This window comes from Psammomys obesus, unplaced genomic scaffold (genome assembly GCF_907164565.1).
Source record: "Psammomys obesus unplaced genomic scaffold, mPsaObe1.curated_primary_1811, whole genome shotgun sequence".
Classification (NCBI taxonomy): Eukaryota; Metazoa; Chordata; class Mammalia; order Rodentia; family Muridae; genus Psammomys; species Psammomys obesus.
In genome coordinates, this window is record NW_026585894.1 from 23,067,293 (window position 1) to 23,094,417 (window position 27,125).

General features: G+C 38.4%; 1 protein-coding gene across 1 annotated transcript in view; it reads left to right on the forward strand.

Moving 5' to 3' along the window:
• Positions 1-27,125, forward strand: part of LOC129670983 (cilia and flagella-associated protein 47-like) — a 446,637-nt gene that overhangs the window by 13,097 nt on the left and 406,415 nt on the right. The window contains 3 exon segments of the mRNA XM_055599611.1: positions 3,290-3,525; positions 24,087-24,276; positions 25,395-25,611. Coding sequence (XP_055455586.1) covers positions 3,290-3,525; positions 24,087-24,276; positions 25,395-25,611 — 643 coding nt within the window.

Here is a 27,125-nt window from a genome sequence, read left to right on the forward strand (position 1 = left end):
AAGTGTTTGGCTTAGGTCTCTCATTTAGACTGTCTTTTCACATAATGTCTGGCTATGCATCTCTGCATCTGTTCCCATCTGCTGCAGGACGAAAGCTTCTCTGATGATGGTTGGATAAGGCATTGATCTGTGAGGACAGCACAATACCATTAGTAGTCATTTTATTGATTTTTTTTTTTTAGTTTGTTTTTGACCAGTAATATTTGGTTTTACCCTAGGACTCTTGGTTATCTAGTCTCTAGTTTTTGTTTATCTGAGCAGTGTCTGAATGGCTTTTTAAAAAGGAGTTGACGCCAATACTCCTCAAATAATCCCATAATATGAAAAACAGAAGGAACATTGCCTGATTCATCTTATGATGACATGGCTACTCTGACTGCAAGGAGAGACAGATGAAATGGAACTGGCCTTAAGATAAATCAGACAAAGGTTGTCTAATTCTGTGGCACCATTGCCTAGTATATTTTTAGGCAGGACAGATCAAAAGTTTTAGGTAAAATATTTAGTGGTTGGGTTAGTATACACATTTCTCTTTCTGCAAAGTACCTTCCTGCAACAAGGAGTCTAGAACATAGGTTTGAAGTCTCCATTACTAGTTCAATGAGTACTAGTTCAATGAGCCCTGTTGATGTTGTCTTAGGCAATGGGGCCCTGCTGTCATTGTGCAGAGTGCAGTCTCCTATCCAAGAAACAGCCCAGGGTATTTGGGGATTTCCATGTGACTCCTGGAAACTCAATTAAGTGCAATCCATTCTTGTGACTGGAAGACTTGCCTGGCTGAAAGAGATGACAACTTGAGATTCCATATGAATCTTTCCTAGGAGTTCTCATTAAGATCACTTTCAAACATTCCAGGAAGTTTCTACTGCACTAAGTTTCCACACCACCCCCTAAAATCACCCCTAATTTCAGCTGTCTCTCCTTGCACTCAGGGTAACCATGTCCTCATAAAATGAATTTGGCAATGTTCTTTTTGTTTTTCATTTTATGGGAGTATTTGAGGAGTATTCGCCTCAACTTTCTTTTTCTTTTTAAAGTCTGGTAGAAGGCAGCACTAAAACCATCTAGTTCTTTGTCATTGGATGACTTTCATGGCTGCTTCTATTTCCTTAGGAGTTATAGCTTTATGTAAAATTTTTGTTTGGTTTTGATTTAACTTTGGTAAGTGTTACCGAAGGTGAAAATTACCCATTTCTTTTAGATTTTCCAATTAGATGGAGTTACAGGCTTTTAAAGTATGTTTTTTTTTTTTTTGATTCTCTGCATTTCCTAGGTGCCTATTATTATACCCCCTTTCATTTCTGCTATTGTTAATTTGAATATTCTTCATCTGTCTTTCAGTTAGTTTGGATAAAGGCTTGTCTATCCTGTTCATTAAAAACAAACAAACAAACAAACAACTCTTTGTTTTAGTGATTCTTTGTATAGTTTTCTTTGTTTCTATTTTATTGATTCCAGCCCTGATTTTGATTATTGACATCTAGTCATATTGGGTATCCTTATTTATTTTTGTCCTATAGCTTTCAGGTGTCCTGTTATGTTATTAATATGAGACCTCTCTCTCTCCCTCTCTTTTTTGTGTAGGCACTTAGTGCTATGAATTTTCTTCTTATCACTGCTTTCATTGTGTCCCTTGAGTTTGCATATGTTGTGTATTCATTTTCATTGAATTCTACAAAGGCTTAAATTTCCTTCTATTTTCCTGTCTTGACATGTTTTTCATTCAGTAGAAAGCTGTTCAGAATTTATGAGTTTGTGATAATTCTGTTGTTTCTGTTGTTGTTGATATCTAGCTTTAATTCTTGGTGATCTGATAGGGAACTATTTCAATGTTATATTTGTTGAGACTTTCTTTTTGTACAAGTATGTGGTAAATTATGTAAAAATTTCCATGAGTTGTAGAGAACAGGGCATATTTTTTTTGTGTGTGTGTTTTGGTGAAATTTTCTGTAAATATCTGCTAGGTCAATTTAGTTTATAACATTTCTCAGCAACCTATTGAGCGACCTGTTAGATATGCCCACTAGGTTGTCTACTACACAGTGGCTCACTCTAACTTAGCTTTCATATATGTGTGTGTGTGTATTTTATTAATTACAATTTATTCCCTTTGTATCCCACCTGTAGCTCTCTCCATCTTCCCCTCCCAATTTCCTCCTTCCTCCCTCTTCTCCACCAATGCCCCTCCCCCAGTCCACTGATAGGGGAAGTCCTCCTTCTATCAGATCCTAGTCTATCAGATCTCATCAGGACTGGCTGCATTGTCTTCCTCTGTTCATATCCAGGCCTGAAACACTGCCTAGAGATATTGCTGCCTATAGTGAACTGGACTCTCCTGTATCAATAAATAATCAAGAGAAATAGCACAGAAATATCCACAGGCCATTCTAATCTAGTCAATTACTTGAATGACCCAAGACAGTTTCAAGTTAATAATTAGAGCTACAAATTTCAAAAAAAATATATACATTTTCGATAAATTGCTGTCTCCTTCAATCTTTATGAATCCCCAGAAATAGCAATTCTATCCTTTCAGTTGCTTACGCATGCACTGAAACACACAACAAAAATAAATAAATCACAGGAAAACAAACAAACAAACCTTAGTTTTATCATTTAGCATTTGTTGATTTTCCTGTCTTCCACCCAATAAATGGGCGAATATTATTTACTCTACCCTTAAGAGTGTGTCTATAACCTTGGCTATTTCTTATCATTCTTTGACAATTCCCCCCCAAAAAAACTAATCTGGTTACTTATGGCTTTTTATTTTGTTTTGTTGAGACAGGGTTTCTTTGTGTAGCCTTGGCTGTTCTGGACTCACTTTGTAGACCAGGCTGGCCTCAGAGTCACAGAGATTAGCCTGCCTCCACCTCCCCTAGTGCTGGGATTACAGGTGTGTACCACTGTGCCCTGCTCCTTATGGCTTTTTGAACATGAAAAGTACTTTTCTACTTCAGAGTGCTTGACTTTGTTCTTTCTTCTTGGAATACACTTCTCCTGGGTATTCATTTCCTTTGATTGTTTGCCCAAATGTTATGTTATATAAAAGGAACTGTTTGAATATCTCTACCTAAAACAATAACCCAAAGGCTTTGTATTCTCTCTCTCTCTACTTTGCCTTATGTGTAGTACAGAGAAGGTAGTCAGTGGTTTTGTTGAAGTTTAAATGATTTTCTTATTTATCATCATGTTTTTATTAAAAGTGATACCATGTGGGCTAAGCAAATAGATTTTTGATTCTCCAAACACTCCTCACTGTGTTCAATAGTTACTATTGTTTTTCTAGGTAATCAACTTCAAAAAGTGGAGTTAGCACTGACAGGCTCTGGACTTCCTGTCTTAGTACAGTTTGATCCTGGAAAAGAACTGACTTTTGCACCTTGCTACATGGGTGAACATTCGGAAAGTCTGTGCGTTATAAAAAATCATTCCATATCACTCCCTGTGCTATACCGTTTTCAAAGAACTCCACACTTTAAAATGTATCCTGAAAAGGGCAAAATTGAAGAAGGATGTTTTCAGGTAAGCAAGCTTATGCTTTGACTTCCATTTATAGCACTTTGGCTATTTTTTTTTGCTAAAATATTATACAAAGAATTAATAACCATATTTGATCTACTAGTCTTTATGAAGTATGTCCTGTATTGTCTAGAATTGTAAAGGTAGTCATAGAGAATCAATAATTCTTTGTTAGGTGTCTTCAATGTGCCAGTGAAAGCATGTGATTCTTAAATACAGTGTGAAATACAGTTATTGCTTCTTAAACAGTTTTATTGTATTAAAGAATTATAAAACATACATAAAAACATGCATCACCTAAGAAATAGAGTGCTGAATAGGCTCTCTATTGTAGTACCATAAAAACTCACAGAACAAATGTATTATTTTCATTCAGGAAGGATATTGTGCAATAATCACATGAGTAATACCTTGCAGATCAATTCAAAATTTGAAATTTGAAATGGGTACTAGTTACCTAGTTTGCAACTTATTATGTTGAGGAAAAACAAACAAACAAAAATATGGACAGTATGAAAGTCCTATCGGCACCAGGCCGATTCCTATGTTTCTAGGGTTATTTTAATTATGACTGGCCACTCTGACATCTTTTTTCTAGGCATTCTAAAACAGATTTCTTCAGGATTCTCTACTCATCTCTTTTCTTTCCTGAGAAAGTTTTATGTGACCCTAAGTATATATTATGTATACAAATATAATATGTTAATATCAAAATTCTTCATTTTCTACAATTAAACCAGTATATTTCTATAACAATAGAAAACTCTGACTTAATAGGCATGGGCCAGACAGTAGGAGAGGAGGATTTCCCCTGTCAGTGGATTGGGGGTGAAGGACATAGGGGAGGAAGAAGGAGGGAGGGTAGGACCAGGAGGAGATGAGGGAGGGATAAAAAACAAATAGATTATAAATAGTAATAATAATATAGGAAAAAAGAAAAATTTGTGTCTGTAGTACAAAGAATGTGCATAAAACCATACAGTGGTTTCAAATCTGAGTCCATGCGTTTCATGCATTATGCACTGTTGTTATGTCACATGATGCATAAACACTACTAAGTATGCTTTTTATATTCTCTGAAGCAAGGTTGTGGTAAAGATTTGTGTTGCAGCACAGACTAGGATTGCAAGGAAAACCTCGGCTTAGTTACACATTTAACTTTCATTTAGTTTTGGTTCATTGCATATTCAGAAGCTTTTTATTGTTGCCAGATTTTGTGTTCTTCCTACAAATTACGTTTTAGGACACCATATATGTGTGTGACCTAAATTAGGGCTTAGAATTCTATGGTCTGTTGAACAATTCTGGCTTGATACTTGATGTTTTCCCATTTAAGCTATTATGATGTTATAAACATTCATGGGTGATTTTTTTTGGAGATAAACATTTAACATTCTCAAAATACACCACGTAGAGGTATTGTTAAATCTTGAGAATATTGTGTTTAACATTTGGAGCTATTCCCATAGTGTTTGTCAAAATGACTGCATAATTTCATATTTCTTCTATCAATGAATTAGAAGTCTAATTTGTTTATGTGCCTTTCTATACTTGATAATGTTCTTTTTCATTACAATCATTTTAGTGGGTAAAAAATGACATGCTAATATAGTTTTAATTATGATTTTCCCATTAACTGATGATGAAGGCTATCTTTTACTGTTTTATTTTTCATTCATATTTTTAAAGGAAATATTTACTTATTTCCACAGCAAGGTGAGTGATGTCTTACTAGAAATATTACTATTTGAATCTCTCAAATTTATGTGTTATGTTCTTTGAATAGGAGAATTAAAATATCAGTTACAACTAAGATTGAAAACCATTTGCTCTTAAAATGCATAAATTATCAGGTCTCATCAGGCCTGGTTGCATTGTCTTCCTCTGTGGCCTACCAAGGCTACCCCTCTTCAGGAAGAGGTGGTCAAAGAGCTAGCCACTGAGTTCATGTCAGAGATACTCCCTGTTCCTCTTACTAGGGAACACACTTGGACACTAAGACCTGATAAGCTAAGGTCAGATGTAAGGGGAAGAGGAGGAGGACCTCCCATATCAGTGGACTTGGAGGGAGGAATGGGAGGAGATGAAGGAGTGAGTGTGAGATTAGAAGAGAATGAAGGAGGGGGCTACTGCTGGGCTACAACGTGAATAAACTATAAATAATATAAAAATCAATTTAAAAATGGGTAAATTAGTCATTGTTGTCTGAGTGGTCCCAATACAATCACAAGAATACTTAATAGAGTAAGAAGAAACATCAGTGTTAAAGTGATACGAAAATTGTCTTTCAGTGGCTTCATAAATGGAAATGAGGGCTGTAAGTCAACGAGTATGATGGTTTCCAGCATCTAGCATAAAAAGAATAAAATGAAACTCAGGTTCTCCAATAGATCTTTCAGAATGCAAGCATGGATCAAATGATACAGATTTTGGTTCTTCAGAATTTAAGGGAGACCTACACAAGTATAAAATAAGAAATTGGAGGATAACCCATGATTTTTTAAAAATTATTTGAAATAGCAAAATAGGAAATTATTATACTATCCCTTGCCCATTCTTGTATTTATTCCATGTATATTTTTTATTTTAAGCTTTTATTATTTATAAATTTTATAAATGTGTAAAATGCATCTTGATTATTTTCTATCTCTGCTTCCCTCTAACACTCTCTGCCTTCTTTCCTCTAAGTATAGTCAAATTCTCATTTCTTTCTTTCTTTCTCTCTGTCTATGTGACTGTATCTCCCTTTGAGTCAAATTTGTGCTTTCCACTTGTGGAGGGGAGTGTGACTGTCCACTAGGGCATAAGCAAACAGCTAGTGGTCAGTCCCCAAAAGAAAAGTGACTTTCCCTCTCTCAGAAGCAAGCTATCACTTGCCAATAGCTCCTCAGGTAGGGGAGCATATCTCTATTTCATTCTGGAATTTTTTAAATAAGTTTAGTTTTGTTCAGGTCTTGTGCTGAATTCATGTTTGCAACACTATGTCAGGTCCAGAGGACAGCATTCCACAGTACTCTTCCAGAATCTCTGGCTCTGACATTCTTTCTGCACCCTCCTCTGTGATGTTTTCTAAGCCTTGCACGGATTTCAAGGTGTCCATATAGATGTCTCATCTGTGGATGGGCATTCACCGTCGCTTACTCTCAGTACCTTGAGCACTTCATCTTTGCATTAACTGTTAATATACTTCAACAAGAAGTACCAGACTGTTTCTCCAACCAAGGACCCTGTATGGATATAAGCTAGAACCCTTACTCAGATGTAGCTCATGTTAGCTCAATATCCAAGTGAGTTTCCCTAGTAAGGGGAACAGGAACTATTTCTGACATGAACTCAATGACTAGCTCCTTTACCTTTCCCCACCCCTGCCCCGAGGGAGGAACAGCCTTGCTAGGCCACAGAGGAGGACATGGCAGCGAGTCCTGAAGATACCTGATAAGCTAGGGTCAGATGGAAGGGGAGGAGGACCTCCCCTAGCAGTGGTCTTGGAAAGGGACAGGGTGGAGATGAGGGAGGGAGAGTAGGATTGAGAGGGAATGAGGGAGGAGGCTATAGCTGAGATACAAAGTAAATAACCTGTGATTAATATAAAAAAATAAAGATTAATAAAAAAAGAAGTACCAGGCATGAATGCTGGAATGTTTTTCTTTCTTGTTGAAATGCAAATTCTTTATATGTTCTAGATACAAATTTCAGTCAGATAAATAAATTAGAAATACCTTTCCTATTTGGTGGATCTCTCTTTTTCTTTTTAAAAATTTATTTATTACAGTTTATTCACTTTGTATCCTGGCTGTGGCCCCCTCTCTTGTCTCCTCCCAATTCCATCATCTCTCCCTCTTCTTCTCCTATGTCTCTTCCCCAATCCAGTGTTAGGGGAAAACCTCCTCCCCTTGCATCTCACCCTAGTCTATCAGGACTCATCAGGACTTGCTGCATTGTCTTCGCCTCTGGCCTGATAAGGCTGCTGCTCCCTCAGGGGGAGGTGATCAAAGAGCTAATCACTGAGTTCTTGTCAGAGACAGTCCCTGTTTTCATTACTAGGGATCCTACTTGGATACTTAGCTGCCATGTGCTACATCTGAGAAAGGATTCTAGGTTATATCCATGAACGGTCCTTGTTTGCAGTATCAGTCTCAGAAAAGACTCCTGTGCCCAGATGTTTTAGTTGTGTTATTCTTCTTGTGGGCTCCTGTCTCCAACAAGTCTTTCATCTCCCCCTTTGTTCGTTATATTCGCAGCAGTCTGCCCAAAGTTTGGCTAGGAGTCTCAGTATTTGCTTTGATACCCTGCTGGGTAGAGTATTTCAGAGGCCTCTATGAGTAGGTTCCTGTCCTGTTTCCTGTTTTCGACATCTTCCGATGTCCATCTGGTGTGTCTTTCTGAGTGAGGATTGATCATTTTATGGAGGGTCCTCCTCCTTGCTTAGATTCTTAAGTGTACAGATTTTTGTATATTTATCCTATATTATAGGTCTAATATCCACTTATAAGTGAATATATACCATATGTGTCTTTCTACTTCTGGGATACCTCACTCAGGCTGATCTTTTCTAGATCCTATCATTTGCTTGCAAGTTTCTGATTTCCTTGTTTTTAATTGCTGAGTAGTATTCCATGGTGTAAATGTACCACAATTTTTGAATCAATTCCTCTGTTGAGGGACATCTGGGTTGTTTCCAGATTCTGACTATTAAGAAAAAAGCTGCTATGAACATGTTTGAGCTAATTTCCTTGTTGTATACTTGAGAATATTTTGGATATATGCCTAGGAGTGGTATAGCTGGATCTTGAGGTAGCATTGTTCACAATTTTCTGACAAAGCACTGGAGTGATTTCCAAAGTGATTATAAAAGTTTATATTCCCACCAGCAATGGAGGAGGATTACCCTTTCTCCAAATACTCTCCAGCATGTGTTGTCACTTGAGTTTTTGATCTTGATCGTTCTGGTTGGTGTAAGGCATAATCTCAGGGTTATTTTTATTTGCACTTCCCTGATGACTGAGTACGTTGAGAATTTTCTTTAAGTGTTTCTCTGCCAATCTATATTCCTCTGTTGAGAATTCTTTATTTAGATCTCTTCCTCATTTATTTAATTGCATTACTTGATTTGTTGGTGCTTAACTTCATGTGTTCTTTGTAAATTCTGGATATTAGCCATGTGTCATATATAGGGTTGGTGAAGACCTTTTTCCAGTCTGTAGGCAGTTGTTTTCTTCTGAAAACAGTGTCCTTTGATGTACAGAATAATTTAAGTTTCCTGGGGTCTTATTCATTGATTGTTGATCTTAGAGCCTGTGTTTTTGGTGTTCTGTTCAGGAAGTTGTCTCCTGTGCCAATGAGGTCAAGGCTCTCCCTAACTTTTTCTTCTAACAATTTTAGTGTGTCTGGTTTTATATTGAGGTCTTTGATTAACTTGAATGTAATTTTGTACAGGGATTTAAATATGGATTTATTTAAAATTTTTATACACTTAGGCTTCCAGTTAGACCAGCACCGTTCTTTTTGAAGATGCTATCTTTTTTTATTTTATGGTTTTGTCTTATTTGTCAAAAAATCTAGTATCCAAAGTTGTGTGGTTTTATTTCTAGGTCTTTGATTCAATTTCATTGATCCATTAGTCATTTCTATGCCTGTTCCATGCTGTTTTTATTATTGTTGCTCTGTAGCTTGAGATCAGGGATGGGCATACCTCCAGAAGATGTTATTTTACAGGATTGTTTTAGCAATTCTGTTTTTCTTTTTTTTCTGTATGAAATTGAGAAATGTTTTTTCAAGTATTATAAAGAACTGTGTTAGTATTTTGATGGGTAGTGCAGTGAATCTGTAGATTGCTTTTGTTAGGGTAGCCATTTTCACTATGTTAATCCTACTGATCCATGAGCATGGGAGATCTTTCCAGCTTCTGATATCTTCTTCAGTTTCTTTCTTCAGAGACTTGAAGTTTTTTTTTTTTTTAAACAGGTCTTTCAATTGCTTGGTTAGATACAAACAAAGGTACTTTTTATTATTTTTAGCTATCTTGGATGGTTTTGTTTTCCTAATTTCTTTCTCAGCCCTTTTGTCTTTTTGTATAGAGGAAGGCTACTGATTTTTTGAGTTAATTTTGTTTCCATCCAGTTTGCTGAAGGTGTTAATCAGCTGTAGGGGTTCCCTGGTAGAAATTTTGGCATCACTCATGTATACTATCATATTAACTGAAAGTCTTGATACCTTACCTTTTTCCTTTCCAATTTGTATCCCCTTGATCTCCTTTAGTTGTCTTATGGCTCTAGCTAGGAATTCAAGTACTATGTTGAAGAGCTAGGGAGAGAATGGGTAGCCTTGCCTTGTCCCTGATTTCAGTGGGATTGATTTAAGTTTCTCTTCGTTTAGTTTGATGTTGGCTATAGGCTTGTGGTATATTGCTTTTACAATTTTAAGGCATGTGCCTTGTATTCCTGATCTCTCCAAGACTTTAAACGAGTGTTAGATTTTGTCAAAAGGTTTTTTGGCATATAAGGAGATGATCATGTGGATTTTCTCCTTCAGTTTGTTTATATGGTGGATTACATTGTTCAATTTCCAAATACTGAACTACCCCCGCATGCCTGGGATTATGACTACTTAGTCATAGTGTATTATATCTTAGATATATTCTTTGATTCGGTTTGCAAGTATTTTCTTGAGTATTTTTGCATCAATGTTCATAAGAAAGATAGCTCTGAAGTTCTGTGTTTGTTTTGTTTTGTTTTGTTTTTTTGTTGTTGTTGTTGGAACTTAGCGTGGTTTAGGTATCAAGGTGAATGTGGCCTCATAGAATGAGTTTGGTAATGTTCCTTCTGTTTCTATTTTGTGGAATAGTTTGGAGAGTATTGTAGTTAGGTCTTCTTTGAAGGTCTGGTAGAATTCTGGGTTGAAACCGTCTGGCCTGGGATTTTATTGATGATTGCTTCTATTTGCTTGAAATATATAGGGCTATTTAACCTATTTGATTTAATTTTGGTAAATAGAATCTATCAAGAAAATTGTTCATTTCATTTAGATTTTCAGTTTTTGTGGCATATAAATTTTTGTAGTATGACCTAATGATTCTTTGGATTTCCTCATTGTCTGTAATTATGTCCCCCTTTTCTTTTCTGATTTTGTTAATTTGGATAGTATCCCTCTGCCTTGTTAGTTTGGCTAAGGGTTTTTTTCTAGCTTGTTGATTTTCTCAAAGAACTAGCTCTTGGTTTCATTGACACTTTGAATAGTTTTATCTGTTTCTATTTATTTATTTGTTTGTTTGTTTATTGTTTACTGCAATTTATTCACTTTGTATCCCGGCTCTAGGCTCTATCCCCCTCCATCTCCTCTGAGTCCCACCAACTTTCTCTTCTGCCCTTATGCCCCTATGTTTCTAAGTTATTTATTTCAGCTCTGAGTTTGATTATTTCCAGCTATCTACTTCCCTTGTGTGTGTGTGTGTGTGTGTGTGTGTGTGTGTGTGTGTGTGTTTGTGTTTTTTTTTCTAGTTCTTTCAGGTGTGCTATTAAGGTGTTTGTATGAGATGTCTCATACTTTTTCTGAGGGCACTTCGTGCTACGAAATTTCCTGTTAGCACTACTTTCACTGTGTCCCATAAGTTTGGCTACGTTGTGCCCACATGTTCATTGAATTTTCGAAAGTCTCTTTTTTTTTTTCTTAAATTTCTTCCTTGACCCAGTTGTCATTGACTAGAGTTGTTTAAATTCCATCTGTGTGTACACTTACTTATGCTCTTGATCAGGTCTAGTTTTAAACCATGATAGTCTGAGAGGATACAAGGGATTATTTCAATATTCTTGTATCTGTAAGGCTTGCTTTGTGCCTGACTATGTGGTCAGTTTTGGATAATGTTCCATGAGGTGCTGAGAAGAATTGAGTTTGGCTGAAAAATTCTGTAGACATCTATTAGGTCCATTTGATGACTCTGTAAGTGTCATTATTTCCCTATTTAACTTCTCTCTAGATGATCTGTCCATTGTTTAGTATGCAGTGTTGAAGTCTCCCACTATTTAAGTGTTGGAATTGATGTGTAATTTAAGCTTTCACAGTGTCTCATTTATGAATGCAGGTGCTCCTGTATTTGGAGTATAGATGTTCAAGACTGTAGCGTCCTCCTCATGGATTTTACCTTTGATGAATGAAGTGTCCCTCCTCATCTCTTTTGATTAATTTTGGTTGAAAGTCTATTTTTAATGATATTTTTACTTTTTTATTAATTACAGTTTATTTCTTTTGTATCCCAGCTGTAGCCCCTTCCCTCATTTCCTCTCAGTCCTACCCTTCTTCCCTCATCTTCTCCCATGTTTCTCTCCAAGTCCACTTATAGGGGAGGTCCTCCTCCCCTTCCATCTGACCCTAGCCTATTAGGTTTCATCAGGACTGGCTGCATTGTCCTCCTCTGTGGCCTAGCTTGACTACTTTCTACTCAGGGGGAAGTGACCAAAGACCCAGCCACTGAGTTCATGTCAGAGACATCCCCTGTTTCCCTTACCAAGATGCTCACTTGGATACTGAGCTGCCATAGGCTACATCTGCCCTAGGTTCTAGGTTATATCCATGAATGGTCCTTGGTTGGAATATCAGTCTCACAAAAGACCCCTGTGCCCAGAAGTTTTGGTTCTGTTGCTGTTCTTGTGGAGCTCCTGTCTTCTCCAGATCGTACTATCTCCCCTTTCGATCATAAGATTCCCTGCACTCTGCCCAATGTTTGTTTACGAATCTCAGCATTTGCTTTGATACACTGCTGAGTAGAGTTTTTCAGAGGCCCTCTGTGGTAGGTTCCTGTCCTGTTTCTTGTTTTCTCCTTCTTCCAATGTCCATTTGTTTTTCTTTCTGAGTGAGGATTGATTATCTTACCCAGCGTCCTCCTTCTTGATTAGCTTCTTTAGGTGTACAGGTTTTAGCATATTTATCCTATATTATATGTCTAATATCCACTTATAAGTGAGTATGCACCATATGTATCTTTTTGCTTCTGGGATAGATATCTCACTCAGGATGATCTTTTCTATATTTCACTATTTGCCTGCAAATTTCATGATTTCCTTGTTCTTAACTGATGCAAGCATAATCCAAGAACACAGAAAAAAAATATCATCTACCATGACCAAGTAGGCTACATCCCAGGCATGCAGGGGTGGTTCATTATACAGAAATCCATCAATGTAATTCACAATTTAAACGAATTGAAGGAGAAAAATCACATGATCATGTCCTTAGATCCTGAAAAAGCATTTGACAAAATCCAAACACAAAATCCAAAAGTTCATGTAAACTTTTGGAGATATCAGGGTTCAGGGCACATATCTTGTGGCTGCCTGCAGCCACACTTGGACACCGCCTGAGAGAGGGCTGGGAGATAGAGAGAACAAGGAAACACAAAGAAGGACACCAAGTCATTGATCAAGGTGCTGATTTATTGAAGGGAGAGCCAACTATATAAAAGCAGGAGAAAACAAGGAACTTTCTTTATTGTAACATCCATATGCGTCAGCTGGCAGCTTCTCCGAGGATTCACTCAAGGTTGCATAGAACCAGCTATCTGGCTCCCAGGATAGCTCAAGGTTGCACAGGACCAGCTATCTGGTTCCCAGGGTAGAGCGAAGCCTGCTTAATCTTGTTCCCAGGAACAGCACAGAGCTCATCTATCTTGTTCCCAAGAATAGACCTCCCTAATGCAAAGCTTGCCAAGGTCAGTCTTTCAGAGGCTGACTGCCAAAGTCAGAAGGCAAAAGTTTATTTACCAGAGACCACTACTCAAGCTCAGCACTAAACACGCACTCCATTTTGGCTAATACGAATCCACTCTGGCTGCCAAATACCTAAACATAGGAAAGGCAATACACAGCAAGCATATTGCTAACATCAAACTAAACGTAGAGAAACTTAAATCAATCCCACTGAAATCAGGGACAAGGCAAGGCTGCCACCTCTCTCCATATCTCCTCTACATTAGTCCTTCAATTCCTGGCTAAAGCAATAAGAAAATTAAAGGAGATCAAGGGCATACACATTGGAAAATAAGAAGTCAAAGTATCACTATTTGCTGACAATATGATAGTATACATGAGTGACCCCAAAAATTCAAACAACAACAACAAAAAACCCTTCATTTCATAAACACCTTCACCAAAGTGGGTAGGTACAAAATTAACTAAAAAAAAAAATTAGAAACATTCCTGTATATCAAAGACAGAAGGGCCAAGAAAGTCTATTTTATTATATATTATGATGACTATTCCAGCTTGTTTTCTGGGTCTGTTTGCTTGAAAATATTTTTTCAAGTCATTTCCTTTGAAGTTGAGTTTATCTTTGTTGCAATTGTGTGTTTCTTCTTTGCAGTAGGATGTTTATATTTGGATTCGTTTCTGTCCATGATGGAATCTATTTTTGTTCGTATCCTCTTTATGTTCCTCTATATGTGCCTCTCTTTATTTGGATGTATTTGTTTGAGAGCTTTGTTTGTTTCTTCTTTTTTTATTTAATTTTATTTTTTTATCAATTACATTTTATTAACTCTGTATCCCAGCCGTGTCCCGCTTCCTCATTCCCTCCCAATACCACCCTCCCTCCCTCATCACCACCTTGCCCCATTCCAAGTCCACTGATGGTGGGGACCTCCTCCCCATTCATCTGATCCTATTTTATCAGGTATCTTTAGGACTGGCTGCAAAGCCCTCCTCTGTGGCCTAACAGGACTGCTCCGCCCTTGGGGGGTGGGGAGGTCAGAGCCAGTCATTGAGTTCCTGTTAGAAATAGTCCTTCTTCTCCTCACTATGAGAAACCAATTGGTTACTGAGCTACCACAAGCTACATCTGAGCAGAAGTTCTAGGTTATATCCATACATGGTGTTTGGTTGCATGTCAGTCTCAGAAAAGACCCTGTGCTCAGATATATTTGGTCTTTGTGGAGCTCCTATCCTTTCCCCATCATACTAACTCTGCTTCTTTCCTATGATTCCCTGTACTCTGCCGAAGGTTTGGTCATGAGTCTTTGTTTCTGTTTTGAAAACACTGCTAATTAGAGTCTTTCATATGCACTCAGTAGACTCCCGTCATACATTCAATGAACATACCATCTGTCTTTCTAAACGAGGATTGATCATCTTACCTCATGTCCGCTCTCTTGATAATCTTTTTTAGGTGTATAGATTTCATTATGTTTGTCATATCTTATAGGTCTATATAAGTGAGTATATACCGTGTTTGTCATTCTCCTTCTGAGATATTTCACTCAGAATGGTCTTTTCTAGATCCCACCATTTGCCTGCAAATTTCATGATTTCCTCCTTTTTGATTGCTGAGTAGTATTCCATTGTGTAAAAACACCACAATTTCTGTATCCATTCCTCTGTTGATGGACATCTGGGTTGTTTCCAGGTTCTGGCTATTACAAATAGCGCTGCTATAAACATGGTTGAGCAAGTATCACTTTTGTGTACTTGAGCAAAGTTTGGTATATACCTAGCAGTGGTATAGCTGGGTCTTGAGGAAGCAGTATTCCCAATTGTCTGAGAAAGCGCCAGATAGATTTCCAGAGTACCAGTTGAGATTCCCACCAGCAGTGGAGGAGGGTTCCCCTTTCTCCACAACCTCTCCAGCATGTGTTGTCAATTGAGTTTTTCATCTTGGCCATTCTCATGGGTGTTAGGTGAAATCTCAGTGTCGTTTTGATTTGCATTTCCCTGATGGCTAATGAGATTGAGCATTTCTTTTAGTGTTTCTCTGCCATTCGATATTCCTCTGTCGAGAATTCTCTGTTTAGCTCTGTTCCCCATTTTTTAATTGGATTATTTGGTTTGCTGCTTTTCAGCTTCTTTAGTTCTTTGTATATACTGGATATGAGTCCTCTGTCAGATTAAGGGTTAGTGAAGAATCTTTCCCAATATGTAGGCAGTCGTTTTGTTTTGATGACAGTGTCCTTTCCTTTGCAGAAGCTTTTCAGTTTCATGAGGTCCCATTTATTGATTGTTGCTCTTAGAGCCTGTGCTGTTGGTGTTCTGTTCAGGAAGTTGTCTCCTGTGACAATGAATTCTAGGCTGTTCCCCAATTTTTCTTGTAACAGATTTAGTTTATCTAGTTTTATGTTGAGGTCTTTGATCCATTTGGACTTTAGTTTTGTGCAGGGTGATAAATATGGATCTATTTTCATTTTTCTGCATGTAGACATGCAGTTGAACCAGCACCATTTGTTGAAGATGCTGTTTTTTTTGTTTGTTTGTTTGTTTTTCCCCATTGAATGGTTTTGGCTTCTTTGTCAAAAATCAATTATTCATAGGTGTGTGGGTTTATTTCTGGGTCTTCTATGCGGTTCCATTGATCCTCCTTTCTGTTTTTATGCCAATACCATGCAGTTTTTATTACTATTGCTCTGTAGTACAACTTGAAATCGAGGATGGAGATACCTCCAGATGATCTGTTGTTGTGCAGGATTGTTTTGGAGAGTCTGGCTTTTTTGTTTCTCCATACGAAGCTGAGAATCATTTTTTCAAGGTCTGTAAATAATTGAGTTGGTATTTTGATGGGAGTTGCATTGAATTTGTAGATTGCTTTTGGCAGGATGGCCATTTTCACAATGTTAATCCTACCAATCCCTGAGCACGGGAGATCTTTCCATCTTCTGAAATCTTCTTCAATTTCTTTCTTCAGAGACTTGAAGTTTTTCTCAAACAGGTCTTTCACTTGCTTTGTTAGTGTCACCCCAAGGTACTTTATGGTATTAGTGGCTATTGTGAAGGGTGTTGTTTCCCTAATTTCTTTCTCGGCCCTTTTATCTTTGGTATAGAGGAGGACTTCTGATTTTTTTGTGTTGATTTTGTGTCCTGCCACTTTGCTGAAGGTGTTTATCAGCTGGAGGAGTTCTTTGGTTGAATTTTTGGGGTTGCTCATGTATACTATCATATCATCTGCAAATAGTGACACTTTGACCTCTTCCTTTCTGATTTGTATCGCCTTGTTCTCCTTTAGTTGTCTTATTGCTCTGGCTAGGACTTCAAGTACTATGTTGAAGAGGTATGGAGAGAGTGGGCAGCCTTGTCTTTTCCCTGATTTTAGTGGGATTGATTTAAGTTTTTCTCCATTGAGTTTGATGTTGGCTATAGGCTTGCTGTATATTGCCTTTACTATGTTTAGATATGTGCCTTGTATCCCTGATCTCTCCAAGACTTTAAACATGAATGGGTGTTGGACTTTGTCAAATGCTTTTTCAGCATCTAAGGAGATGATCATGTGCTTTTTCTCTTTCAGTTTGTTTATGTGGTGGATTACATTGATGGATTTCCGTATGTTGAACCACCCTTGCATGCCTGGGATGAAGCCTACTTAGTCATGGTGGATGATATCTTTGATGTGTTCTTAGATTCAGTTTGCAAATATTTTATTGAGTATTTTTGCATCAATGTTCATAAGAGAGATAGGTCTGAAGCTTTCTTTTTTTTGTTGGGTCTTTGTGTGATTTAGGTATCAGGGTGACTGTTGCTTCATAGAATGAGTTTGGTAATGTACCTTCTGTTTCTATTTTGTGGAATAGTTTGAGGAGAATTTGTGTTAGCACTTCTTTGAAAGTCTGGTAGAATTCTGCACTGAAACCATCTGGCCCAGGGCTTTTTTTTGGAGGGGAGACTGTAAATGACTGCTTCAATTTCCTTGGGGGATATAGGGCTATTCATTCTTTCTACCTGGTCTTGACTTAATGATGGAAGATGGAATCTATCAAGATTCATTTAGGTTTTCAAATTTTGTGGCATATAGGCTTTTGTAGTATGACCTAATAATTGTTTGGATTTCCTCAGTGTCTGTAGTTATGTACCCATTTTCATTTCTGATTTTGCTGATTTGGATAGCTTCTCTCTGCTTTTTAGTTAGTTCAGCTAAGGGTTTGTCTATCTTGTTGATTTTCCCAAAGAACCAGCTGTTTGTTTCATTGATTCTTTGAATAGTTTTATTTGTTTCTAATTGATTGATTTAAGCCCTGAGTTTGATTATTTCCAGCCATCTGCTCCTCTTGGGTGAATCTGCTTCTTTTTTTTCTAGGGTTTTCAGTTGGGACATTAAGTTGTTTGTATGTGATGTTATGAATTTCTTCTTGCAGGCACTTATTGTTATAAATTTTCCTCTGAGCACTGCTTTCAATGTGTCCCATAAATTTGGGTATGTTGTGCCTTCATTTTCATTGAATTCTAGGAAGTCTTTAATTTCTTTCTTTATTTCTTCCTTAACCCAGCTGTCGTTGAGTAACAAGTTGTTCAGTTTCCATGTGCGTGTCGGCTTTTTGTTGTTTCTGTTGTTGTTGAGGTCCAGCTTTAGTCCATGGTGGTCAGATAGAATACAAGGGATTATTTCAATCTTTTTGTATCTGTTGAGGCTTTCTTTATGACCAACTATATGGTCTATTTTGGAGAACATTCCATGCGGTGCTGAAAAGAAGGTATACTCCTTTGAGTTTGGATGAAAAGATCTATAGACGTCTATTAGGTCCTTTTGATTTAGGGTCTCTGTAAGTGTTGTTATGTCCCTATTTGTTTTCTGTCTAGTTGATCTGTCCCTTAGTGAGAGTGGAGTGTGGAAGTCTCCTACTATTAAGGTATTAGGATCAATGTGTGATTTAAGCTTTAATATTGTTTCATTTACGAATGTAGGTGCTCTTGTATTTGGGGCATAGATATTCAAAATTGTGATGTCCTCTTGGTGGATTTTTCCTTTGATGAGAATATAGTGGCCGTCCTTATCTTTTTTGATTAACTTGGGTTGAAAGTCTATTTTATTAGATATTAGGATGGCTACTCCCACTTGTTTTCTGGAACCAATTGCTTGAAAGAAATTTTTCCAGCCCTTTACTCTGAGGTAATGTTTATCTTTGTTGCATAGGTGTGTTTCTTGGATGCAACAGAATGATGGATCCTGTTTCCGCAACCATTCTGTTAATCTGTGTCTTTTTATTGGGGAGTTGAGTCCGTTGATGTTGATAGAAACTAATGACCAACAATTGTTACTTACTTTTGATGTGGGGTTGGTGGTGTTACTGAATTTCATTGCTTGTATTCTTTTGATTTTTTTTTTTTGTTGTTGTTGTGTAGTTATCTATTTCTTCTGTTTCCTTCGATGTAGTTGTTTTCTTTGGTTTGGAGTTTCCCTTCTAGTAACTTCTGTAGAGCTGGGTTACTATGTAGATATTTTTTAAATTTGGTTTTGTCATGGAATACTTTGAATTCTCCGTCTATGTTGATTGAAAGTTTTGCTGGGTATAGTAGTCTGGGTTGGAATCTGTGGTCCCTTAAGGACTGTATGATTTCTGTCCAGGCCCTTCTGGCTTTCTTAGTTTCTGTTGAGAAATCTGGTGTGATTCTGATAGGTCTACCCTCATATGTTACTTGGCCTTTTTCCCTTGCTGCTTTTAGAATTTTTTCTTTGTTCTGTAGGTTCAGTGTTTTGACTATGATGTGACATGAAGAATTTCTTTCCTGGTCTAGTCTACTTGGTGTTCTCTAAGTCTCTGGTATGTTTATGAACATCTCCTTCTTAAGTTGGACAAGTTTTCTTCTATAATTTTCTTGAAAATATTTTCCGGACCTTTGAGCCTGATGTCTCCTTTTTCTCCTACTCCTATTATTCTTAGATTTTGTCTTTTCATGGTGTCCTTGATTTCTTGGATGTTTTGTGTTTGGAACTTTTCTGATTTTATTTTTTCTTTGAGAAATGTGTCAATTTCCGCAAGTGTATCTTCAGCTCCTGAGATTCTTTCTTCCATCTCTTGTATTCTGTTGGTGATGCTTACCTTTGTAGTTCCCGATCTTTTCTCTATGTTCGTCAGCTCCTGCTTTTTCTCTATTTGTGTTTTCTTTATTGATTCTAATTCTGTTTTCATGTCTTGCACCATTTCCTTCATCTGTTTGAATATGGAGTCCTGCTTTTCAATGACAGCTTCTATTTTTTTGTCTGTTTCCTCTCTATGTATCACTAATTGTGCCTCTACTTCTTTGGGTATAATTGCCTGTATTTCTATGAGAGCTTTGTTTATTTCTTCTTTATTTGCCTTTATTTGTGTGGACATTTCTTTGAGAGCTTTGTGCATTTCTTCTTTGTTTGCCTCAATTTTCATGGTCATTTCTCTGAGAGCTCGATTTTTTCCTCTTGGTTCGTCTCGATTTCTTTGGTTATTTCTCTGAGGGCTTTGTTTATTTCATCTTTATGGGCCTCTAATAGCTGGAGAAACATAGTTTTGAGGTCTTTTTCTTGTATATCTAGTGAATTGAAGTGTCCATCGTTTGTGGGGTTGCTGGTGAGGTCATTATGTCCTGAATTTTGTTGGGAGTGTTCTTACTTTTGCCTCTAGCCATCTGGTTATTTATAACCCTCAATGTTTGTTCCTCGAGTTTGTAGTTTGGGCTATGATAGTCTCTTTATGTTTTCTGGACTGTTTTTTCAGGAAGATGAGAGAGGTTCACTGCTTTGGGAGTATGCGTTGTGGTTTCAGTTTTGTCTAAGTAAGGAATGTGACGCTGGTGCTATTTGCATGTGTTTTTAGCAGGCACAGTGTCCATGCATTGGTTCTTTGACTATTGCAGTGGCCTGCAGGCCACTATTATGCAGTTCTGTCTGAGATTCAGGGATTGTTTGCCTGGATTACACTGGTAGACCCACAAGGCAGAGGCTTCAACGTTGTGGTCACTATCCAAAGAATCCTTATGATGCCCACACTAGGGGTGTGGGTGGCAGGGATCTCGTCTGGTTGCTTCTGTGGAGAGGCCCTGGGTCTGGGGCAAACTCTCCCTAGAAGGCTCACTCACTCTTTTTTAGGACCAGTTGGAATGCACAGGGGTTCTCCTTGCTCTCTACTCTCTGATTTGGTCCTGCTGCGGGAAATGTGTGGGTAGGCTAACAGTCAGCTCTGTGACACTGGCCGCAGGACTCAGTGTCCACCTTTCCCGTGTGCTGTTTCTCTGTCCTTTCCCTCTGCCAGGAGGGGTTATGTTGACTGGTCCAGGGGTAGTGCAGGAAAGAGGTTAAGTGTTCTCAATCCCAGATCCTGGGCCCAGATCTCTCTGCCGGAAGCAGCCTGGCAGAAGAACCTATGTTTGCTGATTCTGAGAGAGTACCAGGTATGGTTGAGTGTCCTCAGATCCAGAGCTTGGATTTCTCTGCCAGGGGCCACTGGGTGAGCTGTAGAGGGGATGCTGTGTCCTATGGCAGGCTGCCTCTCTGTCCTTCCCCTCTGACCTTCCCCTTTGCTAGGGCAAGCTTTTGGCGGTGCTCTCAGGGGAGTGACAGAAGGGGTTGGAACTTGTCAGTCCGATCCTGAGCCGGGGTTTCTCTTCCAGTGGTCAGGGGGGTGGGGTGCCGGTGATAGGACTTGGTGCTAGACCTTATTGTGCTGGACCCAGGAGAATCTCAGGATGTGTTGAATGACCACAGTCCCAGATCCCGAGCTGTAGTTTGTTTGCTAGGAGCAGCTGGCAGCACTGGAGTTCCAGCACTGTGAAGCCGCTGTGTACCTCTTTATCCTTGCCCTCCGCTGCAGCAGGGTTATGGCGGCGTTTGGGGGAGTGCCTGAATGGATTGGGTTTTCTCAGCCCCGATCTCGGGTTGGGGTACAGACAATGTGGTCTGTGGCAGATTCTGCTGGACTCCCCCTGCCTCCTCCGAAGAGGGAGTAGGGATTTTGAGCTGGGCGCGCAGCTGCTCTCCGTGAGCGGTGGGAGCTCAGTTGTGATGGCGGCGGGTACCCGCGGTCAGCGAGACCTTCCGGGGAAAGACTGGGTGACCCGTGATCAGTCTTGCAACTTTCCTTCCCCGTGGGGTTTTTTTTTTTTTGCGACTGGGACTCTCAGTCTCAGGCACCCTTGTACCCACCGATCAACCTGGGAAAGTGATCAGGGCACACAGGTGTGCAGCTCCCGCCTGGAGACCCAAAGCCCGCGTTACCTGGGTTCTCTTCTGGGTTCTGGCTCTGGGGCCTGAGAGTGGACCTGACCGATTCCCACGCTGTGGGAACCTCCCCTCACCTGGGAAACACGATCGCTGTAGTTGCTGTAGTTTTAGGGCCCAGAGTTCAGTCTCCTGGTCGCTGCACAGAGAGTGCTGTCCCGCTTCTCAGACACAGTGTTCTCCTGGCGCCGCCATCTTGACACCCCCCCCCCCCCGTACTCTGCCGTTTGTTTCTTCTTTATGTGCCTCTAATAACTGGATAAGCATAGATTTGAGGTCATTTTCTTGTGTTTTGGATGAATTAAAATATCCATTGATTTTTGGGTTTGTTGGTGAAGCCATGATGTCCTGATTTTTGTTGGATTTCTTATAAAACAGGCCTCTAGATATCTGCTTATCTGTAGCTTTCACTGTTTGTTTCTGGAGCCTGAACTGCAGACTGGGTCCATCTGTCTCTGGAATCTAGAGTATTCTTCAGGAAGATAAGAGAGGTCCACAGGATTAAGGGTGTATTCTGGTGTTTCCGAAGTAGCTAAGAAAGGAAGGTTCAGGTGTGTGTGTGTGCCAGCATGGGTGTATGTGTGGAACTGTGCCTTGAAGGACCTGTTGCAAGGGCATGTAGATGCTGGGAAGGGTTGAGTGTAAAGGGCAGATAGGGCTGCTAGTGCTGTTCTTGGGCTCGGTGCTCCTGTGTGGATGCCCTGATTATCTCAGTGGCCCACAGGCTTGTTGTGCTATTGTGCTCCAGGTACTTAGATCTGTCTGGTCTGCACCATCTCTGCTCCAGGAATTGTTTACCTGGACTCCACTGGGAGACCCACCGAACAAGGGCTTCCATGTTGAGTACACTGTCCCAGGGATCCCTATGTTGCCCACGTTGAGGGTATGGGTGGGAGGGATCCAGTGTCTGGCTGTTAGTGCAGAGGGACCCCTGATCTTGGTCTCTGTATGTAGCCACTCAAAGTTGCACTCACTTGCATGTATATGTGGAAAGCACCGGGGGGTGGAGGGGGGCTCATGGTTCTCACTCTCATATTTGGGCATGCAGGGGCAAGTGAAGGAGATCCTTCAGTGGTGTCTGCTCTTTGGCCACTAGAGCAGGGAGGCCAGTACTTAGGACAGCAGCCTAAGAAACTCTCACTGGGGCAAGGGAAAGTTCAGGGGGTCAAAAGTTAGTCACTCTCAGACCTTGGAGTTGTCCACAGGTGGCCTGGATCAATCTGTCCTAGCTCACAGGCTGTCCCTTCTAGCCAGGAAAGCCTCAAAGTTGATGTTCTGGCTTCAGCTGCCCCTCCACTCACCAGTTTCAGAATTTTGGATCTACTGCCCCTCAGATATGGTGGACACTGTTTGCCACCATTTTGGAGCCCCCAATCATTGGTAGGTTTAACCAAGTGTTTTATGTGACTAAAAGATATAGAGGTTTCATGTGACTGTGTTTATAATTAGAAATTGCTGTCTTCAGCCGATCATGTTTACAGAAGCAAATACCTAGAACAGAGGTTAGAACATTCTCCTTTTACAGGAGATTTGTAGGCAGCTGCTTCTTACCAGGGAACTTTCAGTAAATCTTCTGTAAGAGTGTTTCTGGTTTTGTTTTTTCTTTTTATACCTGTTTGAGTTTAAGTTCCTCTTTCTATATCAAAGCTTTGAAATCACTATATAAATATCTTAGTAATTTAGCTGTTTTTTTCTTTTTTATTTTAATTTTTATTAATTACAGTCTATTCACTTTGTATCCCAGTTTTATCTCCCTCCTCAACCCCTTCCCAATGCCACCCACTCTCCCTCTTCTCCTCCATGCCCTTCCCCCAGACCACCGATAAGGGAGGTCCCCCATCCCTTCCATCTGACCCTAGTCTATCAGGTCTCATTAGGCCTGGCTTCATTGTCTTTCTCTGTGGACTGGTAAGGCTGATACCCCCTCAGGTGGAGGTGATCAAAGAGCCAGCCCCTGAGTTTATTTTTTAATAAATTCTTTAAACTCTAAATGACAAGGGACCTCAAGTTCTTGTGTTATTCATGTTTCTCTATCTCCCAATCTCTTTCTCTTCCTGTCTTTCCCTCAGAGGATTGTTACTCCAGAAGGTACTCTAAATAACACTAGATAAAAGTATGCTTATAAGTTTTTCTACAATTTTTCAGGCAGATCCTATAGTATGATCTTTGGAAATGAGCTTTCAGAAGTTGTTCAATCCCACACCTCTCTCTTCTTTGGATATTAGTGCTAATTGTTGTCATAGTTACCATAATTAAGTTTAGGAGAATGGCAAGAAAAATGCCATCTAAACTTTCAGACATTCAGCAAGATTCCTGACATAGTGAACTTTTGTAAACCTTAGAAAATTTATAAATAACTAGTAAAAATTGATTTTGGTAAATTTTGTCATTTATTTTATGGAAAATTGGATTTGGAAAAATTTCATGTTTTTTTTTAAATACTCTTATGTTATGGTCCCATTTTTCTCAAAGTTTCAGTAATGAGTATCGTATGGCTTATTGTTGATATTTCCTAAGATTGTGTGTAAATCCCCATGGTAAAATCATGTTGCCTGAGATTAAAATAACCTATAATTTAATTTTTAATTTTTTTTCTAACAATAGAATATTAATTAATTTTTCTTTTTCTTTAGAATGTGATATGTTCATTTGTTCCACATCAAATTGGTTTATTTAAAGTGAAGATACTGATCGAGATTATCGGACCAGTAGCAGATGAAAGCTTACAGTCTTTGTCAATGAAACCTTTTCATTATATACATTTAGAATTCAACAGCACTTGCAAAGCTTACACTAAAAAAGTTGGAATGAAAATTAATCATGGTATGTTATTGTATTAGTTTTAAACAGCTCTGATGTGATTATTGTTGTTAATATAAGAGTATAATGTATCAAACAGGGTCAAAACAGGGCTTTCTACCTTTTTAAAGTTATCAAAGTGACCTAGAATGCCTGTTCAAAAACATATTATGGGCCAACATTCTAGTATTATTAATTAGGTCTCTGTCTATACCAAAGAGTTACTTTTCTATCATATTTACAGTAGAATTTTTTTTTAATTTCCAGGCATCTTATACAGATGCTAAAATATTTTCATGGTTGCTATGCTATTTTTTTCTATTTTTTTCCTGAAATTCAGTGTAAACTGGTTTTAACTACATCCAGTTTTTCTTGCTGCTGCAGTTTTATATAGTCATATATAACGTTTTATTAATTGAATCATGGGAACTTGATGATATACAGATGTCTTTAACTTAAAAGGAAAAAAAAAACCTTTCACTTTTATACAGGTCAAGTCAACTTAAATCTTCACTTTACCATGGTTATTATTCTATTTATAGCTCATTAACATTTAAGTGTAATTTTGTTAAGTTGGTTTTATATAGGCACATGTATTATAAGAAGTCATTTGTATTTTCACAATGGGTTTGAGAAGTCAACTGTTAAAATCAACTGTCTTCAACAGTGTTCTCTTGGTCTATTGCCATGACCACAGCAACTCATATATAAGCAAGCATTTAAGTGGTTTGCTTAAAGTTTTAACTGTTTAGTCCATTATTATTATTATTATTATTATTATTATTATTATTATTGAAAGCATGGCTGCATGCAGGCAGATATGGTGCTGGAGAAGGAGCTGAAAATTCTACATGTGGATTGGCAAGCAGCAGGAAGAGAGACACTGGGAGCATTTGAAACCCCTAAGCCCATCCTGAGTAATACAAAAAGGCTACACCTACTCCAACAAAGTCATGCCTCCTAATCTCTGTCAAGTAGTGTTGCACCCTTATAACCATGCATTCAAATCTATGAGCCTATGAGGACTATTCTTGCTCAAACTACCACATACATTATCTAGTGTATTAAATAATATCTACTTAGTTTTGGAAATGTACAATGGAAAGTACTAAACACTGATGTAATATTTAATTTTCTTAAAGGTTTATCTCCATTGATTAGTAATCCCACGAGACAATTTGTGACCAGAGATTCAGAGAAAAAGGAAGATCTTCCACCTGTAGCAGCAATGCTAAGGTCAGCCATGACGAACCTTCATAATCATCACCTAAATGATGAATCAGTGAAGGATGCACTTATTGCCTTTCCTAATGATAGAGCTGCAAGTATCAGGTCTGGAGATCACCATGAACATTTCAGGTAACATTTAATATAAATAAATTTATGTTAAAAGACATAGTATCCAGGATAATATGTAGAGATCTGCAAGATTCTGGTGTTAAAGAAAGAAAGAAACTGCTGTTGGCAGTAATCAGAATGAAATTATATTCTTCCTTTTGTATGTGGAGTAAAATGGCTGTTAAGCAAGGTAGTATTTGCCTTATCTAACTCTTTATACCTCTTATTGTTCATTTGTTAAGAAATACACGGCACACGTAATAACTTTTAAAGTATATTATGAATACCAACAGATAAATGATAGAAATGATTATTTATCAGAATTAGACTCCAGAATAATAGTTATGTTTATTCAGTGTGATTGTGAGTTTGAATTTATCTGAATAAAACAAATTAAATTGTAGAAAACCAATTAATATTCATCATCATCCTGTTATGCTATGTCATAGGCACATGTCCAGTAACTCTTCCCCATTTGACCTAAAGCTTTTCTAGTTAAGTTGATAAAGAGCATTTAAACTTCAATTTTAATCTATTATAACCTCAAAGAAGTTACTAATTTACCAATGCTAAGTTAAAAATGATCAATACACAATTTTCTGACCTCCAACCTAGAAAATATTTTAGTGTATTCAAGAGTAAAAGAGGGTTACATTCTGCCAACTTATATGTTAATAGTAGACTACTTAAACTTAATAGTCCTGTACTTTTTCTACTCATCTGTTTACGTTAGGGGGGATCATAAAAATCACTAAAACTTTAAAATTACTTTAACTATTTGTTCACTTTACATCATGGTTACAGCCCCCTCTTTTCTATTCTCCCAGTCCCACCCTCCCACTCTTTTCCCGCTTTTCTCCCTACCCTTCTCATCAGAAAAGGGGACCTCTTCCATATCAACACAGCCTGGCACTTACAGTTACATCAGAACTAAAGGCATCCTCTTCCACTGAGGCTAGAAAAGGCAGCCAGCTAAGGGCAGGCAATCTGCAAATGGGGAACAGAGTTTATGTCAGAGACAGCCTCCACTCCACTTGCTAGGGGACCCACATGAAGGCCAAACTGCCTGTCAGCTACATATGTGTAGGGGGTCTTGGTACAATTCACACATGGTAATTGTATGGTGTTTCAGTCTCTGTAAGCCCATGAGCCTAGGTTAGTTGACTATGTTTGTCTTCTTGTGAAATTCTTGTCCCCTCTGGGTCCTTGTATCCTTCTAGCAACAATTCTACAAGAATCCCTGAGCTCCATCTAATGTTTGACTTTCCTACTTTACCATTTGATTCTTCAGCCCACATTTTTACTCTCTACAAAGGAAAAGTTCTATGATATTTACTTACTTCCTTAATATATTAATTTTACAAATTTCACTCACATCTCTCTATTTTCTGTTTGTATTTGACTAGTACAATAAAACCAGAACTATAATAACTATTCTGATATTTAAAATAATTATATATTATGAAAAGTTAGTTGTATGTTTTCTTCTGGCTCATAACATCCTTCCAATACCCTGAGTATATGACTTTTGGAAA